The following is a 22,813-nucleotide window of genomic DNA, read 5'->3' as shown; positions in this document are numbered from 1 at the left end:
TCCCTCCTCATAATATTTCAGTCTCTGATGCAATCGTGGGCATTCTACTTGTAAAGTCTAACCCTTCCACCTGTGCTTTTGATCACACCTCCTCTTATCTCAATAATTCCTTATCTCCTGGTACCTATTCCAATATTTCCAAACACTCTGAGGTGTCCACCATCCTAAAAGAAACCAAAACTAACCAAAAATGCTTTCATTTGACATTTCTATTTCTCTCAAGTCGTTGATCTCTTCTCCCTTTCTGAGAAATGGTAATCTCCAATTATTGGCTCCATTCCCTCCTCTTCCATTCATTTCTAAATCTCTTGCCAGTTTCTGTTCCTAGCACTCAACTGAAATGTCTTTCTTCAAGATCATCCATGATTTCTTTACTGCTAAATTTAACATCTTTTTCTCAGTCTTCATTTAAATTTGATGTATCTGAAGTTTTTGACACTGTTGATCCTGCAATATTCTTCTCTATTAGCTTTGGCAACACTACTTTCTTGGTTCTTCTCCAAACTGCAAGATCTTCCTGACTGCAGCTTCAGCACTCCATCTACTAGCTGCCTCTGAACTATGCAGAAATTATAATGAATACCCACTGGCTTTACTCTTCTAACCACAAAATCATAAGTTCTGTCCATTCTAGCCATAGTCATGCATCAGTGTTCTTTATTCTAGTGAGCTGGAAGCCTGACCACTGGAGCAAAGCCTGCAATGCCTAGACTCTAGTCTCTGAACTCACATGACAAAACACTGTCAGGGGCTTCTATCTCCTTCCCCAACTACTATTGTACCATTGCTGCAGCACTCACTGCTGTAGTGAATCCTCCAGTTACTGTCAAATAAGATAAAAACTGATGGCTTGATGGAATTCCTCTCTCCCCTCAGAGGTCAGGATAGTCTCAGCTTTTCCCAGGGGAGGAATAAAATGTAACCTATCCAGGCAGATCTGTGTGTGTATAGATACATACTCACACATTCATATACACACACATATATATGTATATACACATATACATACATATGTTTATATGTCTACATATACATGCATTCAAAGACATCAGGAAAGCATTTATTGAACACTCAGTATGTGCAAAGCATTGTGTTATGTGTTAGGCGTACAAATAGAAAAACAAAACAGCCTTGTTGTGAAGAAGCTCACATTGTAATGGGGAAACAACACATATGGAAGGTTCGAGCTACAAATAAAATGAAAAGGTCCTATGGAGCTTCGGGCACAGCAGCCAAGTAGACCGTGATGCTTCTTATGTGTCATCTCCACAGACAAAATAAGATTAGTTTCTGATGTCTGTCAGTGCCTAGGACTTTGTTGGCAAAAACTTTCTTTTCTGGGTTTTTTATGGCTATGGCTGCAGCATGGCCAGGCTGCTTTTCCACAGGGTCTGCTTCCCAGGATGATGGGTGAACACACAGGGCTGTGAGTATTCCTGCTCCCAAGGCTTTTGGGTTCAGAGCCCTGGGCTGTGTCCTTTGGGGGTGATAGTGTCCAAAAAACGATACTGATTCTCAAACAACTCATTCTTATCTGGGAGACAACAAGGTAAATACAAGATACATCTATAGATAGGAAGTAATGGCGGGGGGAAGTGGGGTAGGTAGGAGTGGCCTCTTGTAGGAAATGGAATTTAAACTGTTTCTTTTGTCAGGCATTTTATCACACCCCAATAGTATTTTATTTTTTCCAATTAAATATAGTTTTCAACATTACTTTTATAAGATTTTGAATTCGAAAATTATTTTCTTCCTTCCTCCCTCTTCTCTCTGCAAGATAGCAGGCAATCTGATATAGGCCATATATGTACAATATGTATATATTTCCACATTGTGTGTTTGTCCTTTGCTGCCGAAGAAGACCATGCCATCAGAAAAATAATGACATGACTTGCACTTGACTCTGTTTTGAGTGAGGGAGGACTGTGCAGGTCACCAATCTCACTTCTCCTCCAGAGCCATCTGAATCCAGTGACCAGATATTCATCAGGATGACTGGAGATGACCCAGGATGAGGCAATTGGGGATAAGTGACTTGCCCAAGGTCACACAGCTAGTCAGTGTCAAGTGTCTGAGGTGAGATTTGAACTCATGTCCTCCTGACTCCTGCACTGGTGCTCTATCCACTGCACCACCTAGCTGCCCATATTTCCACATTAGTCATGTTGTAAAAGATCAGAACAAAAGGGAAGAACCACAAGAAAAAAAATACTGTTCCCATCTGCATTCAGACTCCAGATGTAGAGAGCATTTTCCATTGTGAGTCTTTTGGAACTGTCTTAGATTCTTGTATTGCTGAAAAGAGATAAGTCTATCAAAGTTGTAAAACTGAGTTTTGACAGCATACAAAGGTGCCTGAAGCTGATCCATTCCTGGGATGAGGAAAAAATAGTCATTTTGAAACAGCACAGAGTAGGGAGATGGAGAGTCCAGTTCAAGGAGCAGCAAAGGAAAGTGATGGTAGTTGGATAACTGAGTATGTAGAGGGGATAAAATGTAGTAAGGTGGGAAAGGTAGGAAGGAGCCAGGTCCTGAAGAGCTCTGAAAGCCAAACAGGATTTTATATTTCATCCAAGAGCCATTGGATCAGAAAAAATAGTCAGTTATCATTATCTTCAGTATCATTTCTCTTCCTTATCCTTCATTTCCTTCTTCTTCATTTCTTAGTGATATTTATGTTGATTTTATATGTTACGCTACTTAAAGTACTCAAACCGAAATTGTGATGTTTCATTCTAAAACATGTTGAAAAACCCTAGTGGAAAAGTGTTGAGCTCAGATAAACTCAGTTTTCCTATCAATACCCCTAAATGGAATGGCAATGAATACTTTTTAAGGGGTCAATCTAGTGCTGGAAAGGACTTTAGAAGTCACTGGTGTGACCCTCCTTCTTCACATCTGAGGAAATGTTGAAACTCTGGCTCTGACTTGCAAGTACTCAGTGGCAAAGCCATGATTTTGTACTAAAATTCTGACCCCAAAATCCATCCCATGGCATCATGCATGCTGCCTTTTTTCCAAGTCCAAGTTTGGAGCTATTCACATCACCCTTTGTCCCTGTTCTTGAAAAGTTAATTGGTTTCTATATATGTAGTGAATTGTGGTCCTTCATTCTCAAAGAGGACCATGACATCAAGATGATGACATGACTTTGATTTGAGTGAGGGAGGGCTGTGCAAGGTCACCAACCTCACTTCCTTCTGCTGAGCCAGGTGGGCCCAGTGGCCAGATATTCATCAGGACGCCTGGAGATGACCCAGGATGTAATGGGAGATCCTGGCACTTTCAGGCTAAGGTCTTATAGCACTCTCACTTAGAGTAAGATACATCCCTTCAATGAACAGTCTTCCTCAAGGGATGCCCCTTTATTATAAAAAAAAATCAATATGGCAAGCAGCTAGAAAGAAACAATTCAAGTATTGTGGAAATACAATCAGGATAACACAAGATCTAGCAGCTTCTACATTAAGGGATAGAAGGGCGTGGAATAGGATATTCCAGAAGTCAAAGGAACTAGGACTAAAACCAGGAATCACCTACCCAGCAAAACTGAGTATAATACTTCAGGGGAAAAAATGTCTTTCAATGAAATAGAGGACTTTCAAGCATTCTTGATGAAAAGACCAGAGCTGAAAAGAAAATTTGACTTTCAAACACAAGAATGAAGAGAAGCATGAAAAGGTAAACAGCAAAGAGAAGTCATAAGGGACTTATAAAAGTTGAACTGTTTACATTCCTGGGTGCTGGGTGGGATTACACACACACACATGCACACGCACACACACATAGAGACAGAGCGCGCAGAGTGAATTGAATAGGATGGGATCATATCTTAAAAAAAATGAAATCAAGCAGTGAGAGAGAAATATATGGGAGGAGAAAGGGAGAAATGGAATGGGGCAAATTATCTCTCATAAAAGAGGCAAGCAAAAGACTTTTTTAGTTTGGGGAAAAAGAGGGGAGGTGAGAGAAAAACATGAAGTTTACTCTCATCACATTCCACTAAAGGAAGGAATAAAATGCACACTCATTTTGGTATGAAAAACTATCTTACAATACAGGAAGGTGGGGGACAAGGGGATAAACAGGGTGGGGGGACGATGGAAGGGAGGGCATGGGGAGGAGGGTGCAATTTGAGGTTGACACTCATGGGGAGGGACAGGATCAAAAGAGAGAATAGAAGTAATTGGGGACAGGATAAGATGGAGGGAAATATAGTTAGTCCTATACAACACGACTATTATGGAAGTCATCTGCAAAACTACACAGATTTGGCCTATATTGAATTGCTTACTTTCCAAAGGGAGGGGGTGGGGAGGGAGGGAGGAAAAGAAGTTGGAACTCAAAGTTTTAGGAACAACTGTCGAGTACTGTTCTTGCCGCTAAGAAATAAGAAATACAGGTAAAGGGGTATAGAAAGTTATTTGGCCTTACAGGACAGAGGAGTGGATGGAGACAAAGGCAGAGAGGAATGATGGAGGAGAGATCAGAGTGGTGATGGGGGCAAATGGAATGCTCCGTGTTTTGGGGTGGGGGTAGGGGATAAGGGGGGAGAAAATTTGGAGCCCAAAATTCTGTGAAAATGAATGTTAAAAGTTAAATAAATAAATAGATTTTAAAAAAATAAATAAAAATTTAAAAAAATCAAACTGGGAAGGGCAGACCCTCAGGGTTCCTGGGTAAAAGAGAAACAATTGCTATTTAGTTATTACATCCACTCTGTGCTAGGTGGGTGGGGGCTTGCTGTCCAGTCAAAAAGTATGTCTACAAATTAAAGGCTCAAAGGGGATTTCTTACTCCAATTAATGAGAAATGAAGAAGGAAGCACCTGTTCTCCTTGCCCTTTTCTTAGCTTGAACAACTACAAAAATAAATTTCTGGTCTGCCCACTCCTCCAGGGGGAACCCCACCAGAACAAGCCTACTTGATACTTTTTGCAAAAACCTTCCTAGCATGGGGGGCGTGGCTTCCAGCTTCCAAGGCTCTAGGATTGGTCGAGTTTCAGGAGTGGGCGGGTCTTGTCGAGCTAAAGAAGGAACTAGGGAGGAGGATGGGAAGGGGGGAAAGGAGAGGAACAAAGCGCATGCCCAGTAGCGCCAGCTCCTCGGGTCAGAGCGACTGAACCCAGGGCGCGTCGCCGGATCTGTGTCCCTCGCGGCGCGCGCGGCTTCCGGTGGTCCTGTGAGGTCGCGGTTTGTTCCGTTTCCCGGTGGCCGGGAGGAGGGCTCAGAGGGGCCGCTGCGGTCATGGAAAAGCTGCGGCGGGTGCTGAGCGGCCAGGACGATGAAGAACAGGGACTGACTTCCCAGGTAATCCGCACCTTCCTAGACCCGGCGTGAGACACACCCCCTCCTGCGGCGTCTCTTTGCAGTCCCCCACCCTCCGGGGGGCTTCGGGGCCACATCTGATTGGCCGAGATGGAGGCCCCGCCCCCCGGCCTCCTACCCGGCCGGCCTTCTGGCCCGGGGACCTCGAGTGCCTCCTGCGCGCCCCCTACCCTACCCTACCCTGACCTGTCCGGTCGTGCGGGTTACGGCGGTTCTGCCTCGGTCTGCTCCTGCGCCTTCACACGATTCCGAGCAGGAAGAACCTCATCTCCTCCTGTGACAGATGGGGAAACTGAGCTCCGTAGAGGGAGGAAAGACCCTTAACTCCCCCCATTTTCAATCCCCCCTCTGGCCCATAACTCCTGGGTCCCATGTTCTTCATTCATGAAATGAGGGGGTGAGGTGGACTTAGCCCCCGAGGCCTCTTCCAACTCATCCGGGCCCCCCCCCAAAAGAGAAGTATTGTTAGTGAGAGGTATAAAACTAGCCTGGGAAGTTTGTTTTGGCACGTGCGCTGCTGCGACTTGCAAGGGCATATGTTCTTCCAGCACTTTGTGACCTGTCTCGGAAGAGCTCTCCGAAATGTCACGTGTCCTTCCTTCAGAGCATGAATTCTTAATCTGGGGACCCCAACTCCTTGTCCCCTCTCACAGGTATATGTTTTCCCATCCAAGTGTATAGGCACCCCCTCAGCGCTTGGCGCCCCAAATTAAAAACTCATGCTGTAAAGTAAGAAAATGTGACATTTCAGAGAGTATTGAACTCTTTTGATAAAGATCACACACTGCAAGAATATGTAACATCTTTACGTATGCTTTTAATGTACCTGATGCTACGTTTATAAATATATAAAATGCACACATATACGTATGATCTATGCATACATTACTTAGAATGTGCACACTAACATGCAAAATAAAATATATTTATATGTTATACATGTTATATGTTATATATTGTATATGTATATACATGGGGCAGCTAGGTGGCTCAGGGGATAGAACACTGGACCTGGAGTCAGGAAAAGTCATCTCCCTGAGTTCAAATCTGGCCTCAGACCCTTACTAGCTGTGTGACCCTGAGCAAGGCACCAGCCCCCCTTGCTTCAGTACTTCTTCTGTAAAATGGGGATAGTAGTAGCATCTGCCTCCCCGGGTTGTTGTGAGGATCAAATGACTTACTAAATGTAAAGAGTTGTGAAAAGTGCTTGGCATGTAGTAGGCATTATATATAAATGTTACTTATATATTCATGCGTGTATGTATATCATGCATATATATGTATACACATTTACACCAATGTATATATGCATATATGTTTATTTTCACCGACCTAACTGAAGTATAGCATTTCCTTAAGTTATTTAAAAACATTCTCCCAAGGTGTCCAAAGGCTTCCCTAGACTTCCAGAGGAATCCATAACATTAAAAAAAAAAAAAGGTTAAGAACCCCTGTTTTAGAGGGTAAGTGTGGCTAATCTAGGAAACTAGGGCATTTAAAGGATAAATTAGAGGCAGGAAGACTGTGAAGATACCATGTGACCTGATAAAGCCCTTTTCTCTTAGTTGAGAGAATTAAAGTTGGAAGTTGTGAGAGACTGTGTTTTGAATGCTGAGGTCTTTTGGTTTAGCACATTGCGTTGTATAAATAGAGCTGGAAGTGGCCTTAAAGAACATCCACTGGAGAAATCAAAAAACTGACACTTAATCTCTGTCCTCAAGGAACTTAATATCTAGTTGAGACAAACTGAGTATAGTGCATGAAAAAGATATCCCTTAGGTTCTAAAGTGCAACAAGGGAAGCGGTCAATTTTTATTTAAGCTTTATATCTTTTCTAAGATTTTGTAGTTTGCTCTACACCCTGGAACTGATTTTAAAAATCCTAATTAAAAAAAAGCCGTGGCTAGCTGAATAAGATCCAGACTCTTAAGCCTGGCTGTATTCATTTTTCCTCCAGAGTTCTGCTCAGCCTGCTCAGTGTTGTCCTAGACCTACTTTCTGGATTCCCTAACCAGGACTCTAACTTTTCTACTTCTGTAGTCCCATAGCACTTATGTTTTGCCTTGTGTTGTATTTTATGTGGGTGTCATGTTATAGATAAAGTTGTAAGCTGCTTGTGTTGGTAAGGACCTAGGTTTTCTTATTTTTGTATGCTCCCAGCATAGTGCTTTAAGCATAATAGATGCCCAGTCACTATTTAAATAATAGAACAGGAATGAAGTTAACAGTACAGATGAAACCAAGGCAGCAAATTTGTGTTTTACCCAGTCATAGAGTTCCTGAGTGGCAAATAAAACAAAAAGCATCCTGGAAACTAGAACCTGTGATAGTTGTAGTCCAGTACCCTTTTTTAGAATAAATTTATCCTGAGGACCCTGCTAAAATGTCATTTCTAATTACATGGACTACAGTAGAAATTAAGACTGCGCACTGAGTTTCAACTGATAGCCTAGGGGAAGAGGAGGTATATGTATACATATTTTTGCCCCCAATTCTTTTGCACTCTTAACTTCTAAATGTATTTATAATTTAAAATTTTTATTGAATAGATTCCTTCTGATAGTGGTACTTGTTATGTTTGAGGTTGATCAATAAGTTGAGAGGTTACGACAGCTTTAGGACTGAACCAAAAAAACTCCCCCAAACCTGGAGTGGCTCATTTTCAGCACGATCATACAGATTCTTTATAAGATGACTTACATAGACAGGAACAAGAGAAAAGATCACCAAAATCTCAGAATTAGAAAGAATCTTAGAGGCTGTTTATTTTACCCCATTCCTAAACAAGAATCCTCTCCGTAACATACCTTACAAATGGCCGTTGAGTGTTTGAATATAGGCCTGTAGAGAAAACCTACTACCTCTTGAGATAACAACCCATTTAACTTTATTTATTAGAAGGTTTTTCCTTACATGAAGCTTAAAATCACTTTTCTGTCTATTCGATTGCTTCAAGTTTTGTCCTTGGGAATCAGCCAAAGCAAGTTTAATCCATTTTCCACACGATAACTTTCCCCATGCCCCCAGTTTTTTCTTTTTCAGGTTAAACATCCCCAGGTCCCTCAACTAGTCATCATGTTGCAAAATCTCCAGGCACTTTGCTGTCCTGTTTATTCTATGCTCCATCTTCCAAAGGTACTGAAAATGTGGTGTCTAGAACGGAATGTCATATCCTGAACGTAATCTGACCAAGGCAGAGTAGTATGGTACCATCACCGTTTTAGTCCTTGATGCTGTGCTTCTCTTTGTACCTGAGAACACATTATTTTTTTCCCATATTACACTTGACTTGTATATGTTAAACTTGAAGTTTGCTAAAAAACCTCCAGGTCTTTTTAGATTAACTATTTTCTAGTCATGTTTCTCTCATCTTATGTTTATGTAAAGACATTTTTAAAAATCCATTTATCCCTACTGAATTTCATCTTATTTAATTTGGTCTAATGTTGTAGACAGTCAGGATTTTTTTTTTAGTTTTTAATTTTAACTTATCAGTGTGTTAGTTATCCCTCTTGTATCTTCTGCTATTTTGATAAACATTACACCTATCCTTTTATCCATGCCTGATAAAGTAGAGACTTCCTTTTAACTTCAGATTGAGCTGCTAATGAATACTTTTTGAATCCAGCCATTCAAATAGTTGCAAACTGAATTGAGATGTTAATTAATTTATGAGATTATTCATTGATTTATTTTGGCCCAAATATGTGGGAGAATTCTCCAAGGGAGGGACATGGGGTTCAGCTGCCCACTCTTGCTTTCTACCAGTGAGGTCATTGAAGCATGCTTGTTTACTGTTGGAGCTACTATAAGCAGCATATAGTCTCAGTCAGTTCTCCTGCTCCTGGTTTATGACTAAAGGAATGAACTTCTAGGAGTTTCCTTTGGGCACAGGGGGCAGGCATGCCCAGTTCTTTGGATACTTGTTGTGAGAGACCACAAAGGCAACAAATAAAGAGTAATGCTTCAGTTACACATTACTAAGGTAAAGAATACAGAGGCGAATGGCACAGAGAGTCCAGAGGCAAAGGACAGGATGCAGGGCGGGGACAAGGGATGGTGTGGTGGAAGGGGAAGGTCACAGAGTCATTTATGGAACCCTGGAGTTTTGGAGCACTCAGGCAGCATGTATAGGTAGCAGGTGGGGGAGTGCTGAGGGGCAGGGGTTGGGGATAGGACTTTGGAGTCCTATTTCTATAGGGCTTTAATGGTAGGGGACTGACCAATTCTTATGCCAATTTAGGATTAGTTCATTATCATTCACATCATCTCAAAGTTATCAACAATACCTAAGGGTTAGTTCATTAGCATAATATTTTGTTACTCATTCTTACTGTGCATATCTGGAGCTTATCTGAAGTTTATAGACCAAGGGCAGTTAGCAGGACTTGCATTAAGTCCTAACTAGCTTCTTCTAATTTAGCACATTGTTTCAGGATGTTAATTTTTGAGGCAGTTACCAGTGACTACTTATGCTCCCCTAATTGATGAGACAGTTTGCAAGTAACTGTCATGCTAACTTAATTTATAGGACAGTTTGTAAGTGACTTCTAGTTCTACCTTTGCAATCTTATTTCCTACTATTGTTAACTTATACAAGCTACATGTAAACTAACTTACTCTATATTAACTGGGGGGAGAGGGGGAAGTGGTCAAGGAACTAAAGCAATAAAATTTCAACACAAAAACCTACCTAATTGTACTATCATTTCTTCATCTTCACCATAAAAATTGGTGGTTATATCCGCAGAGCGAGGTTAGACTTGTGACCTCCTTGAATGGGTCCAAAAGATTTGACTCTAAACATAAATGCTGTCATAGGTGCTAGATGAAATGGCTTCTGGGGTCTTTTGCCATTACAGTCCTCATTTTAGCAAGGCTATCACTGGGGAAACATAATGATACCATTCTAAGTAGATTAGTGAAGGCCACCAGAGTGCCAGAAACCACCAAAGATGAAGTGAAAGTGACTGTTCATTTTTGGAGGAGTGCTTTAATCAAAAGTAGTAATTCGCAATCATGAGAACCTTACTGCCACTGTAACCAGTGTTACCATACCTTTTGAGATCAGACACATGGCTTTTCAATCAGCCGGTGCTGGCAAAATTGAAAAATACTAAGTAGTGTGCCAACTTCCTGATTTTATATTATAGTGATCTGTTACATTTATGTTTCTTCATTTATTTGTACATTCCCTAATTGTTGTGCATGTTTATTGTTTCCAACTTTATCATGAACAGTGTAGCTATGAACATATTTACATGTATGGAGGACCTCTTTTTCTTGATATTCATTAGCATTATCTAGAATTTTGAAAATTGGGAGATTTGTCCCTGGTAGTGACTTAGTCATCATTTATTTGTTCTTTCAGTCTTTGAAATCATAATTCATCTGTGTGGGACAGCTAGGTGGTGCAGTGGATAGAGCACCAGTAGAGGAGTCAGAGGGACCTGAGTTCATATCTCACCTCAGACACTTGACACTCACTAGCTGTGTGACCTTGGGCAAATCACTTAACCCCAATTGCCTCATCCTGGGTCATCTCCAGTCATCCTGATGAATATCTGGTCACTGGATTCAGGTTGCTCTGGAGGAGAAGTGAGGTTGGTGACCTGCACAGCCCTCCCTCACTCAAAACAAAGTCAAGTGCACAGTTCATCTGTGCAGGGGCACTTGAAGTCATCAAAGGCATGTAGGTGATCTCTTGCTATTTACCCCTTCTATTTGGCATCAACTCCTTATTCATCTTTGTTTTTTCTTTCTAGTCTAAAGATGATCATTCTCCTTTTTGCAGAAAACAAAAGAAAAACAAGCATTGAACTGTTTGTTCTGCCTTCTCTCTGTTAAGAGACACCTGCAAGCTGGTTGCCTCTAGATAAGATTCTGGGCCTAGAGTCAGGAACATTTGAGTTCAGATCTAACCTTAGACATCAGCAGATCACTTAATCTCTGTTTGCCTCAGTTTCCTCAATCTAAAAATGGGGATAAAAGCACCTACCTCCTAGAGTTTTTGTGAAGATCAAATGATTATTTGCAAAGTGCTTTGCACAGTGCCTGGCGCATTGTAGGTGCTTAATAAATGCATATTCCCTTCCCATCTTTGATGTTCCTCTTTTTTCAGTATAACAACAGAAATCCATTTTTGTTGTCTTTACCTTTCCTTACCAGTCTCACTTAAAACATGAGTTTGAAGCACTGATAACATTATTCTTATAGTACCATGTCATGTTTTTGTGTTTCTCCTTTGTTAAGTGTTCTTGCATCTTCTAACGTACATGCCACTTTAAAATTGAAAGTGGCTGGTGAGTTCCCTTTATATCCACATAATTTCTTAAGAAGGTTCCCCTTTTTCCTCAGTGCTGTTGTTCCCTCATCCCTTACTTGCAGGGATGACTTTTTCTACAGAAATTTTATCCGTAGGATTTCTCTTATGAACCTCTTAAAATATGCTTTCTCAAAATCTTGAGTCTTCTTTATTACAGACTCTGACAGGACATGAACCTTACCTCCAAAGTAGTCATTATTTTTACTTAAGCAATCTGTTTCTCTTCATTGATGAATATTGGATTCAGAATAGAATTCCTTTCTTTTCCTCCTTTCTGTTCTTGGATATGGATATAATTGACATCCTCCATAACTTATGAACTTCTCAGCCTTTTCCTCTTTAGGTTTAGTTACTTCTATCGCTGTTGAGATTCACAGACATATTCTCTTCCTGTGCTTCTCTGTGATTTCTGGACTTCTTCATACAAATATAGTTTAATATACAATGCTATTTCTCCCCTTTCTTTTAAACCTGCCCTCTTTATCATGATCATGATGTGGTTATAACTTATTCCAATCCTGGGGTTCATCCCTTCAATTCCTAGAAGGTCAAGTTTATCCTTTACATTAGCGTCACTACTTTATTTTGGTTATTAGCTACATATTCTGCATTTGTTCATAGACATCTGACACCAAGGATTTTAATGATTCTTTTCTTAGATTTTTTTCTTTTTTGTGGTTTGGGTGTCTCTACTGTTATTCTTTCTACATTGTAGCTGCTCCATAGTGTCTAGCTTGGTGAATATACAGTCATTTTTTCTCTTTCCTCTCTCCCACCCCTTTTAGTTTAATGTTTTGGTTTTTTTTTTATCATATTTGCAAGACTCCAAGCAAATACATTCTTACAATTTTTGTTTGTATTTGCACAATGGGCAGGCATTTTTGCGCCCAAGGAGTACTGCTAAGAAAACTAAGAGTAAAAAATTTAAGTGACTTGGCCAAGGTCTCACAGCAAATTTATGGCAAAATGAGAACTTGAACTCAGATTTTCCATATACCAATATTAGTCCTTCTGCCCTCCCACTCTTCCCCCCACACCCTCATTCTTTGCTCTATCAGAGGTCAAGTTGGGTATTGATCCTGACTTATAACTAAAAGTTATCACCTTAGAAAAGTTACTTCATTTATTTGAACCTCTTCCAAAACTTGTGGCTCTGTTAGGGAAGGCCTGAGCAAAGTCAGAAACCTTTGTACTTTTGAGTCCTGTGGCTTAAGAATTTAGTGAAGCACTGCGTCAGTTTCTAGGCATGCTTTAAGTGCTACTTGTTGCTTCAGGATGAGATTCCCATTCTCCAATATTTCCCCAATAAGGGTATCTCATTTCTTTGATTCTACACCAGGCAGTATTCACAGTGTAATAAAACTTATTATTCATAGTGTAATAAAACTTCTCATTCTCATAAGTTCCTGTTATTCTTTGTGGTCATGAGTCTGGCAGTGACCTCCCTCATTCCTCTATCTTCCTAAAGGTCTCTCTCTACTAATTTCCTGTTTTTATGCACACGACTCCTGAGAAATAGAATTTTCTTATCCTAGGAAATGTAGTCTTTTTCCACCTCAGTCAATTACATGGAAATCAAATGAAATAATGATGTGGAAATTTAGAAAATGATTAACACTCTACAATTATATTAATAATAGTAATGATAAATTACATTGTTACCATAAGTAGCTATGGAGAAAACTGCCCATAATAGGATACTCTAGGACTACTCAGATTAGGTAGTTAAGAAGATAATATGTAGACATTTTTCTTATGGTAAGATACTAATTGGGATGATAATCTTTATCTTTAACTGAGATGTTCCCATTCCAGAAGTCATAACTCAGTGTTTACGAAGAATGAAGAAAAATCTGATTTCAGTGCTTTTCAACTTAATTCAAGGTTCACTGTCATCTGAGATGGAGAATTACCATTTTTGATAGAGTATAAAGTTATTTTCATTTAAGGAGATGAGTAAGAGGAATCGTTTGGCTGTTTTGTTACTTATGTTAAGCCCCCAATCAAATTTGACCTGCTACAGAACTCCATTGTTGAATAGTTTACTCCTGGGCAAGGATATTGTGTGATTGTTAAATAATGAAGCCATGTATAAAATAAGTTCCTATTGCAGAAGTAATGTCTCAGCTTTTGGAAGAGATTCTGGAACAAGAGGGGCATTCAAAATAGTAAACTCCTTATCACATGGGAAGTTATGCTAATTCTGAACACAGTGATGCTTTATTCAGTATCCTCAAAGCCTTATGAAAAAGTTTACTATTGTATTGTCCTATTGAAAGTCACTACCCCAGAGAAATAATAGTCTGGTCAGTCAACAAGTCAATCAGCAGGCATTTATTAAGCACCTACTATGTTCCAGACAGAAAGAAAGGCAGAAATAGGGACCCTGTCTCCAAAAAGTTCACATTCTAATGGGGGAGATACCATGCAAATAATTATGTATATACAAGATATATTTATATATATGTAAAGAGAGAGAGAGATACATATGCATACACACAGTGTAAATGGAAAGTGATCTCAGAGAGAAGGGACTAGCAGAAGAGTCAGGAAAGTTCTTCTGTAAAAGATGGATTTTAATCTGAGTCTTAAAATAAGCCAGGGAAGAGGAGGTAGAGGTGAGGAAGGACAGTAAGCAATCAGTCAGTAAACATTAAGGGCCTGCTATGTTTCAGGCACTGTGCTAAGCACTAGAGGTACAAAAAGACAAAAGACAATTCCTGTGCTCAAGGAGTTTAAAATCTAATGGGGGAGATTACTAAAAAGAGAAAGGTTTTTTTTCTTCTCCAAAACTTAATGTCAGAGTAGAAAGGCTTAACTTTTAAAAAGTCGTGTCTGGAAATATTCCCCCTTCAAAATCTTCCGTCACCTTAAAATTGAACCATCTTCTGTAACAAAGAAAAACTGTTAAGTAAAAATACCAAATCCAGTAAACCTTTTTAATAATGCATTCAGCACTCTGCCTCTTCATGCTGCTTTCATTTCCCTGGTTAGCCCCCCTGACAATGCCTACTTATTTTCTTGGTTGGTTCCCCTTTCCCCTCCTCTCCTTTCTTAATTTTGGCCATTTTGTAAAGTGTAAGGTAAAGCCTCAGTTGTTTAAATTTTTATGTCTCATTTTAGTAGTCTAGAACATACCTGGTCATTTATAGAGTATAATTCTTTATAGAAAACTTGATATCCTTTGACTACTTTTTAGAAATGCCTTGCTCTCAAAAGTGTTCCCAGTTATATACATATATATGTCCAAGATATCAAACTTTTATCAGTGATAATTTATAAAAATGATTCTATCTCTCTTCTCCAATAGCTTCTCTTTTTGTTTGTTGCTACTAGCATTTCTAGAATGATGCTCAATAACAGCGTGGTTAGGGAACCACCTTGCTTTAGCTCTCTTTATATTGGGAAAGTTTCTAATAATTTTTTCCCATTGCACATGATAGCACTTGGTTTTAGATATATATTTTTAATCATATTAAAGAAAGGCCCTTCCATGCCTATGATTTCTAAGACTTTTAATATAAATGAGTGCTGTATTTTTTTAAATATTTTCTCATTATTCATTGAAATAATAATAATTTTTCTTTTTTTTGTTAAATATAATTGTTTTCTTCAGGTTGATCCATCCTTTGTTCCTAGTATGACTCCAATTTGGTTTTAGTAAATCAATTTTTGGCTATATTGCAAGAATTGTATTTAAATTTTTGTGTTTATACTCATTAGCAAATATGGTTAATTGTTATTTTGCTATGTTTCCCTGGTGTGGGTTATCAGAATGGTATTTGTTACTTAAAAGTAATTTAGTAGGATGAGTTTTATGTTTTTGAGAGTAATTTTTGTTGAATGTTTTCTTTAAATGTTAGAACTCATGTTAAGTCCATTAGAATTAGCTCTTTTTCCTGTGGCACTTCTTTTATGATTTGTTAATCCCTCCCCCTTCCCCCCATCATCTTAAGGTCTCTGCTTCTACTTTTGCTTATTTCTAGATTACTTATTTGCTTACTTTGGTCTTTGAATTCTTACTTTTCATGGCATATGATTGTATTGAATTAATTAGCTTTTTTTCATTTTTTAGTTTTCTCTTTCTTTGGAAAGATTCTTCATCATGAATCCAATTTTTCTGTCTTTTTAATTGTGTTTTAAAATTCTGCTGTAAGAACCATTATTTCTGACTTAAATTCATTCATAATTCTTCTGTGAGTTTTATTTTTCTTTTGATCCATTCTGAAGTTTCTTCCTGCTGTTCCATAATTTCTACATAAGTCTCTTTTATCAAATAATATTGGTTCTCTTTCCTTCACGTTAGATTTTTTTCATAAAAGTACTTTGGTTTCTTTTTGAGGTATTATTCATTCTTCCTTCTGTTTTACTATTACTTGATTTGTCTGCTTTGCACTTGGCTCTTATTGACTTTTTCTTTGTATATTTTTGGTATTTTAAGCATTTTCTTTTTATTCTCCCTATTACTCTTTGGCCCCTCCACTTCCTCTGGTACACAAATCCCTGAGGCTAGGCTGCTTTTAGCCTTAACCTCTTCCCCTCCCCCCTCACTTATGAAGTTTTATAAAAGTTTCTGAAAGATTTTGGATGTCAGACTTTTATCAGAGACATTAATGCAAAATTGTTTTCTCAGTCCATGCATTTTCTTCTTATTCAGGTGAATTGATTTTATTTATGCAAACACTTTCAATATGTGCGTAAGTAAAATACTCTTTTGCTCTCTAAGACTATAATTTAATACATTAGTTGACAGTCTGCAGAGGCAGAGGGAAATTTACATACTAGCTGCTCCTCACACCAACAAAATTACAGACTGTCTCTTCTCCTTTATACATATGTATTCTCTCTGCTGAAACTAGATGCAGGTTTGATGAGCAGCTTTTGCTGATACCAAGAATGTGTTCTGTGAAAGGAGAAAGGACTGATTTTATTTTTATTTCTTCCTGTATTTCTTCCCTGATACTCTTAGAAGTAACTGAATAAAGAAAATTGCTGTCACCATTCATAAAAATTTCAAAAGGGCTTAGAAAGTCTCTTGATGAGTAGTTTTGACAGTGACTTCTGTAGGAGAATGTTACGTGAAAAATGTTAATACTACCAGGAAAATTATACAGTATCTACTATGAGTTGATTTTTACTATTATTCATTTAAATGAGAATACCATGTGGTCAGATTTACATTTTATAAAACACTATCAAAATATTAGTTTCTTTGCAGCAGAAAGATTATTTTCAACATTTATGGATTTCTTGTTTAACTTTTGTAATATTTCTTTTGCTTGAAATGTCAAGTTTTGTGTTATCCTCTCTTTTTACCCTCTCCCCTCTCTACTTTGGCCTATGAAATATTGGGTCCAACTTTCTAGATTGATAAAAAACACGAGCAAAAACATCAGGGTGAGTTGAAAAATGATACTTTGTCATTTCAGTGTATGTGAACAAAAAAGTAACAAAATGAAAATAGTCTTGTGTGTGTATTACATTTGAATAAAAACATTTACGAAGCACATACTGTATGCCAATCATTGTGCTGAATTGTCTAAATTGTGCTAAATTGAGACATTGTTGTCTCATTTCAAATGGTTTTTGGAGGGTAGAATCAAGATGGCAGAAAGTCAGGGTTATTCTCTTTTGCAACAGCCCAGAAAACATTCCAGACTGAATTCAGATCAGGAAAACTAATAAAAAGTCACAAGAGAGTCATTTTTCTAGCTCAGAGAATTTTAGGAAGAGAGACAGAAAGGTCTTTAGATACTGGGTTGGGGCTGTCCAGGAGCATCGTGGTGGTGACAATAGCAGACAATAACCAATGGAGAGAGGGATACTAGGGGACCCTTGATTTAGCAGAAACAGGTGCTGTCTGGCAAATCTGTCACCCATTAACTAGTTAAAGGTCATAGATCTTGGGCAGAGAAGAACAGTAGTGATTGAGCAGATCCTAGCTGAGGACAGGGCCCAAAACACCTTCTGTAAACTTCACTCTGTGATTCCCCAGGAGGCGAGCAGCGACTCATTTCTAACCTGTGGCCCAGCACATAAGCCCCCAGTGGAAAAACGAGGGCCCAGACCAAAGGAGAGCCATCAGTTCAGTTGCTCCAAACCTGTAGAACTTCCCAGTGTGCTGACATTGCTGGAGTCCAGCAAAAGTCTACTGAAACTTAACTACACAAAAGCCAGTAGATCTAAACCTGAGTCAGGAACTCAGAGCTCGTACCATGAAGCCAGTAAACAGACTTTCCCCTAGGTCATACCACTTTGGAAGCATTGAAAAATTGTAGAGCCCCACCCCAGACTCTGAACTGTGAAAGCAGTAGAAGTTCAGGCTAGATATCCCCTGGAAATGAGCAGAGCTTAACACTAACATGAAGTCCAAAGCCAAGAAATAGGCAGGAAAAATGAGCAAACAAACAAACAAAAAAGAACCCAATTATAAAGAGCTTCTGTGGAGAATGGGGAAGCTGAAAACAGTAACTTGATAGCACCTACAAGCAAAGTCTCAAAAAAAAATGCAAATGGGACACAAGCCCAACAAGAATTTTTAGAAGAAAATAAAGAGACTTTTTAAAAAGAGCCAAAAAGAAAAGAAAAACCAAATGAGTATCAGAAGAAAAAATGGGAAAAAGAAATGAGAGCTGTGCAAGAAAGTTATGAAAAGAGAATTTAACAACATTACTGAAGAAAATAACTCCTTAAAAATTAAAACTGGCTAAATGATCAAAGAAGCACAAAATCTTTTAAAAAACATTTCTTTGTTGTTAAAAATATAATTAATTTATTTTTAGTTTTCAGTATTCACTTCCTCCTCCTGCCTCTCCTCCCCCTTCCCCACGCAGGCAATTTGATATAGGCTCTACTTATACATTCATATTAAACATATTTTTACTTTAGTCATGATATAAAGAAGAATTAGAACTCATGGGAGGAACCACAAGGAAGAAGAAACCAAACAAAACAACAACAAAAAAAGGAGAAGAAATAGTCTGCTGCCATCTGCCTTCAGACTCCAAAGTTCTTTCTCTGTATGTGGAGAGCATTTTCCATCATGAGTCTTTTGGAGTTGTCTTAGATCCTTACATTGCTGAGAAGAGCTAAGTCTATCAAAATCAGCCCTCACACACCCTGGCTGTTACTGTGTACAATGTTCTCCTCGTTCTTCTCTTTCACTCAGCATTAGTTCATGTAAGTCTTTCCAGGTTTTTCTGAAATTTAATTATTCATCATTTCTTATAGCACAATAGTATTACTTTATATACATATACCACAGTTTGTTCAGCCATTCCCCAATTGATGGGCATTCCCTCAATTTCTGATTCTTTGCCACCACAAAAAGAGCTGCTGTAGATGTTTTTGTACATTTGGGTCCTTATCTCTAGTTCTTATGATCCCTTTGGGATACAGACCTAGAAGTGGCATTTCTGGATCAAAAGATATGCACATTTTTATAACCCTTTGGGCATAGTTCCAAATTGCCCTCCAGAATGTTTGGATCAGTTTACACTTCCACCAACAATGCATAAGTGTACCAATTTTCCCACATCTTCTCCAACATTTATCATTTTCATGCTGTGTCATGTTAGCCAATCTGGTAGGTATGATGTGGTATCTCAGAGTTGTTTTTATTTGCATTTCTCTAATCAGTAGTGATTTAGAGCATTTTTATATGACTAGAACAAAATCTTTTAAAAATAAAATATACATAGAAAGTATTTTTTCCAATGACATGTAAGGGCAATTTTCAGCGTTCATTTTTTAAATGATTTTGAGTTCCAAATTTTTCTCCCACCATCCTCTCCCCAGTCCCCAAGGTGGCGAGCAATTTGATATAGGTTATACATGTACAATTCATGTAAAATACATTTCCATATTAGTCACATTGTGAAAGAAGAAACAGAACAAAAGGAAAAACCATGAAAAAAACAAAGTGAAAATAGAAGTACAAAATATTGTTGAAAAAAATTTCTTAAAAATGATTATTGGACATAATGATTCCAGGAGTTACTATTACCCTTTTTTAATGTTTAAATGTTCATTTATTTAATTCTGGATTAAGTCTTTTTATTGTACAGCATATATTTTTTTATTTTAAAAGCAATAACTGATGTTAGCTTTGATGAATTATTGATTTGACTGTATACAGATTTAGAAATAATGGCCACATCAATGATAAATTTTTAATGTCTGTCAAAATGTCTATTTAATTCTTTATGCTTTATGTGGGATTCACCATGTTCAGCAAATACTACTTTTTTTGAATTCGTGATATAGAGGCATTAGGATACAAAGAAAATGGAACAGTACCAGCCCCTCAAAGAACTTGCATTCTATTAAGAGAATATTTTTTTTTGGAATGGGGAGGCAGTTTTTGTTAGGTGGCTTGCCTAGGGTCACACAGCTAGTAAGTGTTGTGTTTGAGGCCACATTTGAACTCAGGTCTTCCTGACTCCAGGGCCCATGTTCCATCCCCTGGGCCATCTAGCTGCCCCATTAGAATTTTTAATAGAAATGATATACCCTTTTATCTCTGAAGAAATCTTCTAAGTGTACTAGTTAAACTGCCTTAAGAAACTTCTTTGGTAATGGACATTTTTGTATGTATAACTCATAACCTATGGGTTAGTAACTGACCTTGGAACTCTTAGTATTTTAGATATAGGAAATCCCCTCAAGGCCTGATTAAGTCAGTAACCTTATGGTTTTATTTCTAGTACCTTTTTTTTTAAAGGGCTTCTGTAACCCTGAGGTGGTATGGGGTTTTTTTTAGAAGTGAAGTAGAATACCCATATTTCTCAGTACTATGGAAGTGTGCATTTTAAAAATAGTAACTGTAGTATAGATAGGAAGAAGGCAAAGGGTGTGTGCATTGGAAAGAGGCTGTGCAAGGCAGTCTGCTCTTTTTCACATAGAAGCACCAATTTATACAAGACAGACTACAAGTAGTCTCCCCACAGAAGTGATATTATAGAGGGTACTTGGCTTTCCAGGCTTGCCTGCAGGTGACGCCAGTCAGTAATTGAAATATTTTGAACTATAACTACTATTTCATAAAGTTAGAGAAGGCTTTAGTAGTTCCTATGAATGGTTGTGGTTTAAAGGAGAACTCTGGATTTCCTGTGAATTTTTAGAGTAAGTGTAGGATTTGCCTTTTGCTATACAAAATGATTTCACTAATGGTAGGTATGATTGTATGGGGTGTTCAGGAAGGACTAGCACATGTGATGTGAGGACTTACTGAGTCCTTTTGAGGGATTCTTATCCACCTTTGGTGTCCAGCTTTCTACTAACTCTCACCTGGAGCGCCTAGAAATTGTAGTGGCCACACTGTGGTGAAACCATCTGGGCAGGTGGTCTAAACTAGGTTGAAGGTAATGGACAGACCTCAAACTCAGTGAGTTGGGGGATGTCTAGCCCAAGCATCTGAAGACTTCCTCTGGTGAAACAGGCAGATGAAAATAGTTTGTTCCAGTTGCCATGAAAGTAGTTAAAACAGGCATTGTGGAGTGCTTAGAGATCGATCAGTTCTCAAAGACACCATCATCCATTGCATCCCTGCCCACCACCAGTCCCCCTGACTTTGTGCAGCTCTTCCTCACTTAAATCCAATTCACTCATGACTCAGGATATCACCCCATGATGTCACTGGTCCTCTTCTAAACGAAGAACGAACAACTTTTGATTTATATTGACTAAACTTGTGGATGAAAGTACAGTCATTATCAGTGTAATTTTTTGTGTCCATTTCCCATTTTCAGTTGTTTGGAAAATATTATCCCTGCTCTTAAAGGTGATTACTTTCTAATGAGAGTGGCACTGTGGTCTGAAAATTCCTAGGATGGTGAATTGGGTTTTCGGGGAATAGATTAACAACCCCCATCAGGGAATTCTAGCCAGTTTGTTTTGACATTGGCTTGTGGGTTCAGAACTGGAAAGTAGAAGGAGGGGGAAAAAGGAGAGGGTATGCTATGGCAGGTATTTTAAGTGAATTAGAATTACCAGAGGAAGTGGCTAGTGAAGAAGGTATGAAAAGAGGAGATGATCGGAGAGCAAGGGAAGAAATAATGCATGATTGAGACTTTTCTGAAATACTATGCTTGGAGAGGCAGTCAGCTAATCTGGAGAATTGGTTCCCAAAGTGAAAGTTCCTCTACAGCATGGACTTACGGTGGTAAGGAGAATGGGGAGGCCATGGCCAAAGAGAATTTGTTGATTCACAGATTTACGGTGGCTACTTTCTTCTCAAATCTGTCATTACTATTATTGTATTCATGTAAAAAACCTTTCATATGAAATCAGCACTTATAAGGTAGATGAAAAATTAAAACAAAGTGAGCAGATATTTTATGCTATATTAAAAATTAATCTTGACTGGTTAATTGACAAAAATCTTTATTTAGTTATTCTTATCTACTTTTCATGCTACCTAAGGATTCGTGATGGATTTGATCAGGTAAGGAACACAACCATAGGATTTTTAGCTGGAGAATACTTTTTAAAGAAGTTCTAATTTTATTTCATTATTCCTAAAACATGCAATCTTACTTTGAAATGCACTTAATATGTTACACGTTCACACTTTAGAGAGGAAGTTATTCCTAATTCTACATGTTTAATTTCTTCAATTAGCTGTTAACAGATCTGTTCCAACTTTGGTGGTAAACCAGAATTAATTGTGGTATTTAGTAGTTGAGTGTGGTAACCTAGTACTGTATAAGAAACATTAATTCACATAATTTGATAAGGATTTACCTAATATGTAGGAGTTTGCTCATAAATTGTCAATTGAAAACATTTTAAATTTAATGTGTTTTGGTTCTTGTAATGACCTTGAACCTCTTTTAAAAATAGAATCTTTAGGTACTTAAATCATATGACCATATGTGAAATTAAGATATCTCTAAGAGATTTAAGCCATTGCCTCAATTTATCATGGAAAAAAATGTAAGGACTGGAGTGGCAATTTAAACATAGTTTTTAAATCTTTTTTTCTTCCTCCTCTTTAAGGTCCTGGATGCCTCAACACTTTCTTGGAATACTAGATTGAAGTGGTTTGCCATATGTTTCATAAGTGGCATTTTATGTTCTCTTATCGTAAGTCAGAATCTTATTTTTAAAAATAATTTGTATAAATAAGATTAATAACCAAAAATATTTACAACCATACCAG

The 22,813-nt window shown here is 38.2% G+C and overlaps 1 protein-coding gene across 1 annotated transcript in view; it reads left to right on the top strand.

Moving 5' to 3' along the window:
• Window positions 1-4,996: 4,996 nt before the first annotated feature.
• SFT2D1 (SFT2 domain containing 1) overlaps window positions 4,997-22,813 on the top strand; it is a 33,855-nt gene continuing 16,038 nt past the window's right edge. The window contains exons 1-2 of the mRNA XM_072643855.1: window positions 4,997-5,309; window positions 22,651-22,737. Of these exons, the coding sequence (XP_072499956.1) occupies window positions 5,247-5,309; window positions 22,651-22,737 (150 nt within the window). The 5' untranslated portion in view covers window positions 4,997-5,246. The remainder of the gene's footprint in view (window positions 5,310-22,650; window positions 22,738-22,813) is intronic.

Source organism: Notamacropus eugenii, chromosome 2, assembly GCF_028372415.1.
Source record: "Notamacropus eugenii isolate mMacEug1 chromosome 2, mMacEug1.pri_v2, whole genome shotgun sequence".
In the NCBI taxonomy this organism is placed as follows: Eukaryota; Metazoa; Chordata; class Mammalia; order Diprotodontia; family Macropodidae; genus Notamacropus; species Notamacropus eugenii.
This window is presented reverse-complemented; position numbering and strand designations above follow the sequence as displayed.